Below are 15,357 nucleotides of genomic sequence, written 5' to 3'. Positions count from 1 at the left end.
GATATGAACGACTGAACGATTTTTAAATCGTTATCGTTCATATCTGAAGGAAAAATCTGACCGTGTGTATGCACCATAAGTTCTTATTTTACACTATTAATTGGCTTCCCTTTATCTCTACAACTGCTATTGTCCTGTGCAGGATAATTCTGTTTCTTGTATTTTCAGGAAAACATCTCTACTTAAAACAAAAAGAAAACAAAAAAGAATAACTGGATTCACATTGTCAACAATTTATTGTGATGGCCAACGGGAAAAAAATAAAATAAAAATTCACAGTTAACATTCTGCAGTTATAACAGAAAAATAAACATATTGCACATAATAAAAAGGTAATAACACAAACTGCAGACATTGTACAGTGTTGAATCCCTACTTTCAGTCCAAAATATACATAATCATGCAATGCTTTATCCTTTGCGAATAGCAGCATGCACCACAGTAAACAGTTACATTCACAAAAGAATTTATTAACCCCTCTCATCCCTGAGTTTTATCTGAGATGTATGCACTGGAGGAGGCAAAACACAGCCAAGGGTTTCCCTCAGCCAGAAATAATGGAAACTATATTAATGTAGTGACAGAATGGTGGCAAAGGCCATGGGATGTAACCACAGGAAGAAATGCAGCTAAAACAACTCCCAGGGATGAGAGATCATAGCAGTTTCTGTTTTAAAAAGAAGCTCAAATTTGTCACTTCCACATATATTGGTTAAAACCTCTTCCTGTATAATAAAAACAAGTAACTTATTTGCTTTGATCTTTGACATTTTGTTCTTTTCCTGAATATGTTCAATGCTCCTCTTTGTCCTTTCCTTTCTTTTCCTTCTCATCCTGTAAAGCAGACCCCAGCTTTTTGATGAGGACTGAGAGGACCTTATCAAGCGGATCCATTACTCCACGCTGAAGCCATTTTGGAATAGTGGTTCTGGCGTGGTGGAAACCTAACTTTTGAAGTATGTAATCTACTCCCACTGGATCAATTTTCCTTCCTGTCCAGGATATTAGCCTAAGGAGGAAAGGCAGAATATGAAATACATTGGGTCAGTGTAAAATTTTAAACATGTATTTTGACTTATCATACAAACTATATAGGAGGTAATAGTAATTATAAGACTGTTTGAGAAAGACAAGTTACTGCCTGGTGTGTAAAGAGGTAGGCACACATCTGAATGACTGCGGTTCCAACTGTGCATGCAAAATAACTTCTATCCATGTGTTTAATTCATTTTTTTTCCTGCGTCATTCATTTCCTTCATTTGAAAAAATAAAAACAAACACTATTGGGAAAACAAAAGCTATGTGGAGGACTGCAGTATATTAAGTTAACACTAACATAATGTCGACATTTGACATGTCAACAATGCAATTTTAAAGTCATTTTGAATGTAAACCTAACCCTAATGGCAGCCTAATCTTAATCTAACCTTAACTGCAGCCTGACCCAAATCTAACCTTAACCCTAAAGTTGTCTGTTGACATAAGTGTCGACATTCTGAATGCCGACATTTTGACTGCATACTAAGTGCAAAAATGTACAATAAAATCACAAAGTTCGACATTTCTCTAAAGGTACAGTACTGGGTTTCATTACCATTTATAAAAAAAAAAAAACATTTACAGCAAACCTGAATAATATTAATTACTAAGATGGAATCATTTGAAGTAGTGAATGAATACCTGAGCGTAGGCTCCAGGTGCCATGTATTGCACATGAATTCCCTCCAGTCCACGTAAGTGTAATTAGTGCCCTCCTCCTTTTCTTTTTCAGAAGAGCGCTCATCAGTTTGTATCACAGGACTCTTCTGCCCTGAACGAGTAGTGAAAACTCGGGGAGGGAGGATACCTAGATAGGAGTTACACAAGCAATATTAAGTGGCAGTATGCATACTAGACCACCCCCCCTAGCACAGACAGTCCGCATCATGCACTGAGCTGAGCAGTCTGTGTTCAGCCTGTGCTGTAATCGGAGCCTGTGTAATGCGCGGAGAGCACATTACACAGGCCCCGATCACAGCACTGACTGAACACAGACTACTCAGCTCAGTGCACGATGCGGACTGTGCGGTAGCTGGAGGCTGGAGTTCTTCCCTGAACTCAGCTTCTGGCTCTCCCCATGGGCACTATGGGAGAGACATAATGACAGTCTCTCCCATAGTTCCGAGGAGCAGCCTGGCAGACCAGAGGGTGGAGGACGCAGGAGCGGGTTTAAGGTAAGTTTTTTTTTTGTGTGTGTGTGTGTCAGCGGCTATAAGGGCACTACAGGGGGCATTAGTATAAGGGCACTACAGGGGGCATTACTATAAGGGCACTACATGGGCCATTACTTTTTTTCCTTGTGGGGGCCAATATGTTTGTTTTTGTCTGTGAGGGCCAATGTGGTTTTTTTTTATGTTGGTAGCCAAGATGTTTTATTTTTTGTTGTCCGTGCCAGTGTGTTTTTTTGCATGTGGGTGCCAATGTGTTTGTTTTTTGTCTGTGGGAGCCATTGTGTTTTATTTTTTTCTTGTGCAAAGTTTTATGTCTGTGCATGCATTTAAGTTTTACCTCACATGCGTCTCGATGGTGTTTGCACAGAGTTGCTGTACAGATTTAGACGTACGCACCAAAAAGTGTATTAGAAATGTGTTGGGTGTTCCTAGGCGATAACAGGGGGCTGGCTAATCAAACACAGCTATAGCATAGTATGGGCAGGTTATTGGAGTGACATAGACGCTGAATTGCTCTCAGTGGAGGCCGTACTCAGACGTATGATTTGCACCTATCATTGGGCTGGTGAAAGTTTCAATGGTATGACCGATGGTGGCATCTAAAGATGCACAAAGCATGATTGCAGCGTCAGTAGAAACTGACAGTGGGTGTCTCAGTCCTTGGAGACATGGATGTACACCAGGGAATGGCATTGTAGTGGTATTCGCATAAAGTTGCCAATGCAACAGCAGCAAGAGATGCAAGGAAGGCCGCAACTGTGTCCAACTTAGAATCAGGCCCCTTAGGGCTCCTGCCCCCTCTACAGACCACACCCTCTCAACAGACTCCGCCCCCATTAGGGCTACTTCCGTGAAATTTCCCGGGCTGGTTTTCCATCCCAATCCGCCCCTGGCTTGTCATAATATGGACACATTGAATACACAAATGTGAGACACTAATTATATTAATGTAGATGGCAAAAGCGAGTAAAAAACTGAAAAATTGCATTATTATAAATTGTACTTATAGTGCCAGTGACACCATACACAACAGTAAATAATATTCTCACTACTTCTTTTCAATTGAAAAAGGAGGAAGTGCACTTACTATAATGATGTGGGAAAGAGTGCGGAACAACCAACAAAGCCCAATGTAATATCTTATTTAAAGAAATAATGACACGCAAAATAAACATATAGGTGTGTATATCTAAACATTTTTAGAATTTAATAAACTGGTGCCTAATTTCTGGTTTTGTACATTTACATATTTATGTACAAAGCAGATTAAACAGGTTAGCTCTTAAAATTAAGCAGTAGTTGAACTATTACATAGTATAAAAAACAAAGAAAAAACATGTGGTTTATTTTGTCTACCTTTCTCTTTCTCCTTCAGATAGGCAGACACCAGATCATGCAAAAATATAATGAGCTCGGCATCCATTGTGACACAGATGTGATCTGTAAATTCAGTCACCACGCTGCACTCCACCTTTGGTTTGCTGTCAACATCTGTAGGTCAAACAATGATCAATGCATGTATGTTCTTGAATAACTGATATATGACTAGCTATAACCTGCTACTTTAGTTTACCATGGCACCTAGGTCTTGTGCTGCCAGTGTGCTCAAAATTGCTGCAAAAATTATGTCAACATCAATCAAAAGATACTAATATCAGTACTAATATATTCAACAGTGACATATAGATTATATAATCAGCCACTGCAAATTGACAACTTAGGGCCGTATTCACTTAGTGGCAAAAATGGCCGTTTTTTCCGCCATTGGTGAACACGGACGTTTTTCGTCAAAAAATTCAAAATCACTATTTTTGGCTAAAAATGTGGTGATTTCTGTCAGAACCCTTTGGACACCACCCCTAATGATAAATTACTCCAATATTTTTTGGTACGGTGCATACGTTGGTGGGGGGGAGGGGGTATGGATGCGTCAAGTGTTTTAAACATGGCACGTGGTCGCAGCAGGCAGTTTAACGCTTTTTAAAAATTCGGTTTTACAAGAAGCAATTTACATTTTTTTTCCAGTAATTTATCATTAGGGGGTGTCCAAAGGGTTCTGAAAGAAATCCCCACATTTTTAGCCAAAAATAGGGATTTTGCATTTTTTTCTCCTGGTCTGGATGGAGAAAACTTTTCTCCAGTTCTTTTTCTCCATTTTCGCCTGTTTGCCGTTTTCGCCTGTTTTTTTGTCGAAAATGTTGCCAGGCGTTTTTGCCGCTAATTGAATACGGCCCTTAGTAGTTATTGCAGACAAAAAAGCAGTACAGGAAATACTGGCAACTTGGCAAGAAAAATAGTCACCTGCATTGCTGGCAGAAGTATGTACTGTACCTTGCAGTGCGGGTTCTTGAGGCTCTTGTAAATGTATAGATTTGAAATCAAGTTGCATTCTGGGTAAAGCAAAGATGGTTTCAGTTTCATGATTGTAACTGGATGCTCCACGGAAGCCACTCAATAAACTTGCATTTTTTACTGCTGTGCTGCTCTCTGGGTTATTTGCATCAACATTTCGAAGCAAGTTCAGCTCTACAAATAAATAAAACATACAGTTGCTTTCAACAGTCTTGATTTAAGTCACACCGGGCATTGTTACTTTCTATTCCAAACTGTCAGCACATTTAATCAAAAACCTGTATGACACTAGGTTCATTATATAATGGCCTTCAATTAGAAAGCGTAACAAGTTGATTATATAATGGTCTTTTATTAGAAAGCGTAACAAGTTGATTATAGAATGGTCTTTTATTAGAAAGCGTAACAAGTTGATTATAGAATGGTCTTTTATTAGAAAGCGTAACAAGTTGATTATATAATGGTCTTTTATTAGAAAGCGTAACAAGTTGATTATAGAATGGTCTTTTATTAGAAAGTGCAACAGGTTGCTTGCATAATGGTCCTCAGGGCATAATTCAGAGAAGCACGCTAATGCTGCCGCAGATGCAAATTTGTTTACATCGGCTGAGCAAAAATATGCAAATGTTGCAGCCATCGGAATTTGTATTGAGAAACCCACTTGTGGCTTCACAAATCCAAGCGACTGCGTACAAATACACAGCATCAGTCACAGAGCAGTCGATTATAGGACTTCTGAGAAACCCTATAGTAGCGCAGAATGGCTGCCGAAACTGAGACGCTACAGCCACTGCGTTTGGGATGGCAGACACGCTCCAAAAACACACCTGCATTTCAGTCGCCACCGCCTCATTGCTGCCCACAAACAGTTCCTGCCTGTCAATCAATTTGCAAATAAATCATTACTGTGAGCAAAATTGGATGACGACACTTGACGCATGCGAAATATGACTCAGAGGTATGCCTAGACCAGATATGCACTCAACTGCATAAACTCTCTTATTAGAAAGTTAAACAGGTTGATTGTATAATGGTCTTCTATTAGAAAGTGCAATAAAAACAATTGTATGTGAAGACATTGGGGGCAAAATCATTGTTTAAAATATACAGTACCGAGAAGAAGCAAATAAAACAAAGTATTCTATGGGGTTAATCCAATTAGCCACGATGATCTCGTGAATGCGAGTCATTGCGGCAACAGCCGCACTTTACAGCAGCCCGAACTCGCACAAAAGTGCTCACAGCCCCAGAGTGGGCAGTGAGTTGCGATGCCGTTGCCGGTGTTTTAACGCCGTGGCAACGGAAACTCGCACCCTTCACAGCTAATTGGATTGAGCCCTATGTGTTCCGTTTTATCTCTTTAACATGATCTGTAAACAACCTCTCATCCTCAACTGTAGCAATGTAAAATTTGTATGCATAATATAAAGGATATATACACACACCATATACAACACAAAGAAAACAACCTCAGCAGAACTGACCTTCATTTCTCATTGCAGTGACATAATTAAACCATTCCTTCACGCTGGCTACGCCGTGTGGTGGATTTTCATGACGCCTTCTTGTGATTTTGGTGATAGTTGCCATAGGACTTTCTAGAGCTCCACAGGGCTTGGTGACCATTGTGTTGTGACCAAGGTGAAAATCCAGAGTTTGTACAATGTATGTAGAGTGCTCACTTGACCCTTACAAAAACAATAAAAAAAGAATTTAGCAACAATTTAAAAGCAATGCACTAGGTTAGAAATTAACAATGATTAATTCATCATTCATTGCAACTATGATAAGAGTTAACTTTCAGTTATATATCTATATACTAGTAGTATGCTCTCGACCCACTATACACTTCTCCTCTCCTGGTCTGTCCTGTGTCTGGCGCTGACTTGGGAGTGTTTAAGGTAAGGACGAACGCCACTCCCACAGCACATGACTGAGATGGGAGGGTTAGGGGTGGTGTATACATCACTAGAAACTCTTCATCACATGACTCCGCTGTAACTCCACGTCAGCTGACCTCCAGACCACAAGTCACCAATGGGGTTGACTTAGAAAAAAAACAAATTCAATTAAATTGTATTCACATCTTTCTAAACGTTAAAAAATTGCTCTGAAACACATGTAATTATAAGTAAGGTATATGTACTGATCCCATCACCACAGTGTTTCCATGTTCTAATTTTGTAGACCACACCCTCATTTGAGCAATTCATGCCATCTTTTGTTTAGCTCCAGTATACAACCCTTAGACTGGAATGCACTTCACTCCAATAGCTGCAAAGTTTTATGCGTGAATAACAGAATATTTTAAAAGCAGTAATTGAACACATACAATATTTAAAAAAAAACTAAATGAACTCAAGATATCTCCATATATTATTCAAACCTTACACAATATCCTTCACCAATATATAAAGCCCCCATACTTACCGGACAAATCACTATTTTTGTGCCCCCATTCAAAACAGGAAAGTCACTTGCTCATGTACAATACACATGCATGGATTATTATATACCAATGTTTCAGAATTGTATAATGTACAGTAAATAAAACTACCTTCTTCCCATATTTTTTGTGCCTCAGTCCAAAATGCAATATTTGGCTCTTCCAAGTGGAACAATGCCCAAGATTTTGAACGGAAATTAGGTCCATGGAAACAAGCTAACGTCATGTGGTTACCATGAAGGCTCATGGAGCCTCCTAACTGAACAGTGTCTTCTGGCAAGGGGATCTGAAACAAGGATATGTGGCAGCCAGATATGATCTTGAGTACGCCAGGCCAGTGACGATGGTGAGCTGCATCCAGCACTAAAAATACATAAAACATACATAAAATGAAAACACTTGATCATGTTGTTGACTATTTGGACATGTCCATGTGTCACATTTAAAATGTACTTCAGTAACACATTTCTACTGAGGTGTACAAACATGCTCGTGTATAGTACCGTCAGTCACCAGTGGAGATGTTTAAAGAGGTATGTGCCAAATGTGCTATAACCAGTGCTATTTCATAATTACATTGAACCTTGGTATGTATAGAAGCATTCACGTGTTATTAAAAAATTATAATAATCAGCAGGATTACCAGCTGGTACAGTATGTGTACTAACCTCCCCGGGGGTCTCAGGCTGTGCGCGAGATCTCGTTCATGTGCAGTGGGGCAGCCAGGAGGTAAGACACAGCACATCAGCACTAGGCTGATGTGCTGTGGGCCTTGCATGGATTAACATCACGGCCGCCAGAGTGGGCGGAAAGAAAATTCCGCCAGCCGGCGGCCGAGATGTTAATACATCTCACTGTTAATGCTTCCTGCTTTACCTCGATAAGAGGCGAAGCTATAATAGCCCCAATGTCACGAAAGAGCAAAGGTTGTCTTTGGCTTAAATTATGGAGTCTTAGGGCTCTATTTATTAACATTATTTTTACTAAAATAAAGTGAAAAAGGGTGTTTTCACACCCTTTTCACATTATTTTAGTTTCACCTGTAGTTATTACAGGGCAATTGGAGTAGAATTAGTAAAATTCTACTCCAACTTCCAGTATCACTTATTTTTAGTAAAGCAGATCACATTTCCCATAATTGTAATGGGAAATGTGATCTGTGTGCAAGTTACTAAAAATAAATTGTAAAAAAATACCGGGGGAAGCCCTGTGATAATAACGCCACCTGGAGGTGGCGTTATCCAGGGTCTCCCCCGGTTACCGGGCTCCCACTCTGCTCTAACGGGGAGAGCAGAGGCGGGAGCCGGTACCAGTAATCAGCTATGTGGTCTGAGTAGACCACAAGCTGATTACTGTAAAAAAAAGAAAAAAAAATTAAACATTTTTTTTTTTCCTTACCTGAATCCAGGGACCGGTGATCGAGTCTCCGGTGATGGCTCCTCTCCGGTCAGCTGGTCTCCCACAGTGCACTGGGGCCCGGTCATTAGGTGATCGGGTCCCAGTGCAGCATGGGAGATCACCTGATCGGGAAGCCCGGAGAAGATCACCGGAGGCCAGGAGGTGCAGGTAAGTGTAATGAAGGGAGGGGGGGTCGCGGCGGGGGAGGGGGGGTCGCGGGGGGGGAGGGGGGGGTCGCGGGGTCCGCAATCGCGGGGGGCGGGGCTTAGCGTCGGTGGGGGAGTAGTAGCGACGGTGGGTCGGCGCATGCGCGGGCTCTTAGTCGCTGTATTTTTTCCGAAAATACTGCGACTAGAGTGCGGATGGGATCCGCAGGACAGAGCTTTATCGCAAGCTCTGTCCCTGCAAGGGATTTATAGTAAATCCCTGTGATATTGCCTGAATTCGCAATGCGAATTCACTCGGTAATATCACACTACAATCCGCATTCAATATGCGGATTGTAGTAAATAGAGCCCTTAGAAACAACACTTATACAGATGAACACAGTCACCCAAGCATTGTAGCCAGCTTTAGTGTGACATTTTCTGGAGACAATAATGCTCTAACGCAGTGTTTCCCAATCTCAGATCACAAGGCACTCTAACAGCCCAGGTTTTAAGGTATCCATGCTTGAACAGAGATGAATGAAAAAGGCTGAGGTGCTAAATAAGTTACCTATACTCAAGCATGGATATCCTTAAAATCTGATCCTGAAGTTTTTTTCTATAAATCTAATGGTTTGGGGCATGCAGCTATGGACTACTGTCCCTACAGTGATTAAATACATTTCTGATAATAAACTGTATGTATACCCCATTAAGAAAAGGAAGAGGACCACAATAGGTCCCCTGAATATATAATGTTATCAACCAACAATTTATATTATTTCATAAAACATAAACTTTAGTATCAGATGTGAAAGTGTTAAACAAGTATCATATGAGTGTGTAGTTTTTCCGTAAACAATCCAATTCATACTGTACTTGACAACATTGGCATGTCCCTCTCTGTGATGTTGAAGCAAGCAGCATGTCCGCGCTCCATGGGACATCTTCCAGCGATTCCCAGCTTAGTGTTGCTGGAGGCAGGGCCGCAATAAGGAGATTTATAGTGAATCACGTCATCATACCTCTTGCCCCACCCACTTCACCTAAGAAGAAGTGGTGGCCAACGAGGTGTGGGAGAGTTCCCCACTTTTCTGGAATCTGGGGTTCTTCCCAAATTTTGGAGTGGAGGCAAGTATGATCCAACTAAATCCAGTAACACATGCCTCATTATACTATAGTGCCAGTGACAATTTACGTATTTAACAAAAAACTATACTAGATCTTTGATTAAGCACACGAAGGGTGAAATCAGTTGGAGGAATCTTACACACTGCGGAGACCCTGAATGTCGGAAACAGCTGCACAAGGAACTGGAAGTAGCCGGTGTGCGTTCCAGCCACCAGGAAATACACAGTGGCGCTGGGCAGAGTGAATGCAGTGGCAGCAGGATCATCACCGCTGCTTTCAGGACCAAGATTGTAAGTACAAGGGAGTTCTAGCACTGCATACTATGACTGACACCATCCCAGAGAAAAACCTACCATCTATTCTCGTTTATTTAGCAAGTTTTGTTTAGGATAATCAGGTCTCTGGACCTGATTACCTTGTGCTGCACATGCAGAACAGACATTATATCAGTGGCGTATCTATAATGGCTGTAGTGTGTGCGGGGCACACGAGCCCCCAGGTCCAGGGGGGCCCCACACCGCAAACCCTGCACCCATATTATTTTAAACTTACCTGTCCGTGGTCCTGCAGCGGGTGTCACCGCTGCTAAGAACACCGGAACATGGCAGCCGTGGCCATTTTTCCGGTGTTTTGCGCATGCGCAGTAGACTCCGGGCACACACTAGTGCCCAGAGTTTACTGTGCATGCACAGAACGGCGGAAAATGCCCGCCGCGGCCATTTTCCAGGCGTTCTGCGCATGCGCAGTAGACTCCCGGAACACTCTAGTGCCCAGAGTCTACTAATGCTCAGGTGGCTGGCCAGCCGCATCAGTCGACTGCCAGCCACCGGGAAGAGGAGGGGGCCCCGCACGGGAGTGCACACGGGCTCCCTCCTCTCTTAAGACGCCCCTGCACTATATGCAATATATTGTTGTCCACCCTAATGAAATACTGCAACCATCTGAATTGACCCATGTATACCTAGCATTGTATAGCCAGGTAGGCAAAAGCAATTTATAGGATATACAGGTCTCTGGATGTTTTTACTACAACCAAGGCCGGTCAGGCTCATTATCTCTTGACTGTTTATTTTATTATTACATATGATGAATTGGCAGTTATATGTATGCAAGTCTCTGCCAAGTACAGACAGTACATATAGGTTAATACAGAGAGCATCCCCCATACAAAATATCCACCAACTATACCATTTTCTATGACTCTTAGTGCTGATTGAAACAAAAATGTATCTCAAATATGCATTCTAAAGAATCCATTTATTTTTAGTCCCTTTAATTGAGGCATTGTTGTGTAATATCTCTAATATTGTAGGTGACATATGGCCATCACTAAGTGGCTATTACTGTTATTATTTTATTTATATGGTGCCACAAGATGTCCACAGAACCAGAGATTAAACACAATTATGCATCAATACACAGGATAACACTATGCACTGTTGTTGTAATGATTAGTATTATTCCCTGACAGCACTGAGAACTTGTTTTTGATTCCTACCAAGGACTTATCTGTGTGGTGTTTGTATGTTCTCTTCATGTTTGCATAAATTTCCTCCTGGTATTCTGGTTTCCTCCCACATTTCAAAAACATACTGGTAGGCTAATTGGATTATGACAAAAAAAATTAACCCTAGTGTATATGTGTGTGTACAAGTGGTAGGGATATAATGATGTGAATGGCCAAAAATTCTGTGTAAAATGCTACAGAATATGTGTACACTATATATAAATAGATGTATACAAGCAAAGGCAGGGTGGAGTATGGATGAGTTGAAGGGTAGAATAGAGCTAATACAAGCAAGTAGTGATAAGTCACAAGGTGTGGAGAAGGAGCATCCAGAGGGGGGGGAGAAGGTACTAATTACCTGGGCCCACCGATGCCCCCCCATTACTTATCAGCAACCTCTCTCCCCAGCGCTGTGCTGCAGTGGGACAAGGGAGTCTCATCCTGTGCAGGGGAATGACCACCTCCCCAGATTTGCCCCTGGCTGAGCCCCCCTGTTACTTCGCGGCCCTGCAATTTTTTTTCTCAGAAATTTATCTCTACGTGCCTGGTGGGGAGGTACATGAAATAAAACAACACTCAATGAACCTGTACCCAACTATTGGCAGACAGACAGAAACAGAGAAGCTGGTCTTGACAGTTGAACAAAGGCACCATGATAGCAGGGACAATGTGAGAAGAAGAGCAGGCCGGTCTGTGAGGTCTCACAGCTGAGTAAGGGGAGTAAAGATGGTGAAGTGGGAAAGACAGTAGGTGGGTGATCAGAGTAATGATTCATGAGATGGGTTGATAGGCTTTAATGAAGAGGTGAGTCTTAAGGGTTTGTTTGAAGGTCTGGATGCTGGTAGAGTCAGAAAGGATGAAAATTAGAGTGCGGATGTACTGTGTAGAAAAATGTTGGCTTTCTCTACTATAAACATGTAATTTTTGTACATTGCTTTGCTGCCATACTGCCTGAAATACATGGAAATCTAAAGCAAGGAATGTAATAATTCATACGTTGCTCTCGTGAATTCTTCTCCACATTGGTCACCACTGTCTTGGGTGGAAGGTATGGAACAGGCCCCCAAGTGGATAATGCACGTTTGCTTGTGTCAAACTGTTGAGTGAAGAATTCTTGCAGCTTCATTCCTATTTTAATGAGGTCTGGAGTAGTTGACCGGGAGATCATAACTTGAAATATGTCCCACTGCAGGTCTCCATGGATAAATATAACGCTAAACCGAAGAACACATTATAGGATTAATAAATACTATGCCTCACATTCTAATAAAAACTTTATCATGTTAAAATTTGCAAACAATGTTCATTAAACATAATATCATGGGTTTGGTAGGAAGGATTTGTTGTGCAGGAGGCAATCTTAGTTTCAATCCATTTATTCCCACTTTCAGAATAGTGACTTGTCATTTCCCAATCATCCCCATTCATCAGGCATTATTGCTAGTGACAACTGTACTATCACCCTCATCACTAATACATCAAAATAGTGTACTGAAAATGGATTAACTTCAGTAGCCATTTTAATTGGTGGACTCACTGGGCAATACATTGTTAGATCATAAATTGAAATCCTCTATCATATATATATATATATATATATATATATATATACATACATACATATATTGCGCACTAACTGTTTGGGTTAACCTGAAGTAGCACAGAATAGCGCCAAATGTGAAAATTAGGAAGAGATAGGTTAGGGGTATATAAGGCCCCCTAGTACACAATACTGTTCACCCCTGAGGAAGCCTTTTTAGTTGAAACGCGTAGGGTCCTTTTGACCGTCACCTCCCATACTTACATCTGCTTGAAAGAACTCTGTTGATCCTGCCTTACCACGCTAAGTATACCCCAAGGAGACCAGCCACCTTTTTAAGATAAGCACCTTTATTTGGTTATTGTTATTGTATGTTTTATATGAAATAAAGCTAAGTTTATCATAGCATACTATATTGTTGCGAAGGTTGCTGATATCGTGTGTGTGGCATACTGAAGTCCGAGAGTAAGACGTGGTTTACACCAGCTGCCCAATGCAAGGAATCGTGGTTGATGTACAGAGACAAATCAGATATGCTTAACCTACAAGTGTATACACGGTAAAGGCATATATAGTGGTCATTTATAGAGATACACTATCAATCCTATGATTATCAAAGATACTACACTATTGGGCGCTTGTCCTTCTCTTTTCTTATATATACATATATATACACACACCTCTATCTACATACATATATACATACATACATACACACACACACACACACATACTCTGCATTGCAGCATACCTTTTGTCAGAAATGCTGGTGTCCAGTGGGGTATACAAATTGACATTCCACTCATCCTGTAACTTCAGGTCAGCATTGCTGAAGATTCCCATGAGTATACTGGATCCCATGTAATCAACACGTGCTTCAGTAGAGCCCATTGTTATCTGGATCTTATGACTGGGTTGCTGGTTGGGATGCTCTGAAATATGAGCTAAATGGAAAAAAATGATTTTGTGTGTGAACAGTAATTAATGTACATCAAATGTTGTGATAAGGAAAACAAATAGTTACAGACTAATAACAGAAAGCTACATGAGAACTGCAACAAACTCCAGCTTTATGGAAATCATGATGGAACTATAGAGAACAACACTGCTATATTTTACAGTTTACATGTTTGATAAATGAAGCATCAAAACAAACCCACTTACTGATGACCACAGTAATGATGGAGAGCATAATATTTAAGGCACCAAAATAAATCAGTATTATCTTACCAGTGCCAAGAATACCATAGTCCCTCTATTATTTGCCACTTTTGCATTACATATGAGTAAGTATTCTCAATATGCCCATTTCTCGCAATGTATCCCTGTGCCAAATGTATAAATACCAAAATGCAGCACTGCAAAAAAATATATCAAGGAATGTTAACTGTGTCATGTATAAACATTTTAACATTATAAGGTGTAAGCCTGGCGGGTAGTGTAACGGAGCCAGCAGGCCAAGGTTTGTTTAGTAGCCGGCCAGCCCCTCTTGTGAACACCATACAGAACTAACAGAGAATCAAACTCGTGAAAATAACTGGTCCTGGTTCATGTATAGCCGGAGAGCCCGCACAACGTCCAAGGAGGCTTCTGGCTTAGTAGAATCTGAATCCTGGAAAGAGGGAACCACAATTTCTTGGTTGATGTGAAAGCGCAACATCACCTTGGGAAGATAACCCAGGCGAGTCCGCACCACAGCCCTATCCAAATGGAAAACCAGGAACAGGGAGCAACACGATAGGGCGCTCAAGCCCAACATCCTCCAGGCTGATGCGATGGCTAGAAGAAAAAAGGTTTTCCACGTAAGCCAACGCAGTTCAGATGTCTGTAATGGCTCAAAGGGAGCCGACAGGAGAGCCCGGAGAACAAAGGACAGGTCCCAGGGAGCCACCGGTGACACAAATGGTGGTTGAACACGGAGAACTACCTGAAAGAAGGTCCACACATTAGGCAACAGCGCTATCTGCTGCTGGAAAAGAAATGACAAGGTGGAAACCTGGACCTTTAAGGAAGATAGCCGGAGGCCCAAATCCAGGCCTGTCTGTAGAAAAGCAAGGACATGGGAGAGGCGAAAAGATCTGGGATTAAGACCCCTAGGGGTAAATTTACTAAAGTGACAGTTTTTAGAAGTGAGTTTTAAAAGTGATGTTGCCCATAGCAACCAATCAGATTCTCACTTTAGTAAATTTACCCCCTAGTGTCACACAAAGCAAAATAAGTACACCAAATCCGGTGATAGACTTCTGCTGAGAAAGACTTCCAAGCATTCAGCATGGTTCGAATTACCCTTCTGGAGAAACCTTTCGCTTTTAAGAAGAATGTCTCAAGAACTGCCCCATCAAAGCTAGACTGGCCAGATCCGGATGGAAGCACAGACCCTGTGACAGAAGATCCAGCTGCAGAGGAAGACGGAGGGAAAATGTAAATCGGAGGTAAGTTCCAAGGAACTACCAGGGCGTCTACCAGGAGAGCGCCGGGGTCCCTGCTGCGGGAGCAGTATCTTGGTAACAGATGATTGTGATGAGACTCCTTCATGTCTATATCCGGTAGGTCCCAACGTCGCACCAAAATTTGGAAGATTTCCTGATGCAGCGCCCACTCGCCTGCATGAATCTCCTGACAGCTTA

The 15,357-nt window shown here is 41.6% G+C and overlaps 1 protein-coding gene across 13 annotated transcripts in view; it reads right to left on the bottom strand.

The window, feature by feature from the left end:
* Positions 1 to 213: 213 nt before the first annotated feature.
* The window catches only part of BLTP1 (bridge-like lipid transfer protein family member 1), a 341,411-nt gene continuing 326,267 nt past the window's right edge, over positions 214 to 15,357 (bottom strand). For all 13 annotated transcript variants that reach the window (XM_088452258.1, XM_088452264.1, XM_088452266.1 and 10 more), the window contains 8 exons: positions 13,482 to 13,674; positions 12,187 to 12,404; positions 7,120 to 7,371; positions 6,047 to 6,250; positions 4,542 to 4,736; positions 3,567 to 3,701; positions 1,681 to 1,846; positions 214 to 1,009 (listed from right to left, as the gene is read on the bottom strand). In XM_088452258.1, coding sequence (XP_088308384.1) covers positions 793 to 1,009; positions 1,681 to 1,846; positions 3,567 to 3,701; positions 4,542 to 4,736; positions 6,047 to 6,250; positions 7,120 to 7,371; positions 12,187 to 12,404; positions 13,482 to 13,674 — 1,580 coding nt within the window. In that variant the 3' untranslated portion in view covers positions 214 to 792. The remainder of the gene's footprint in view (positions 1,010 to 1,680; positions 1,847 to 3,566; positions 3,702 to 4,541; positions 4,737 to 6,046; positions 6,251 to 7,119; positions 7,372 to 12,186; positions 12,405 to 13,481; positions 13,675 to 15,357) is intronic.

This window comes from Taudactylus pleione, unplaced genomic scaffold (assembly GCF_031769625.1).
Source record: "Taudactylus pleione unplaced genomic scaffold, aTauple2 ptg000036l, whole genome shotgun sequence".
Classification (NCBI taxonomy): domain Eukaryota; kingdom Metazoa; phylum Chordata; class Amphibia; order Anura; family Myobatrachidae; genus Taudactylus; species Taudactylus pleione.
Note: the sequence above shows the minus strand (reverse complement) of the source record. Positions and strands in the feature narration are given on the sequence as shown.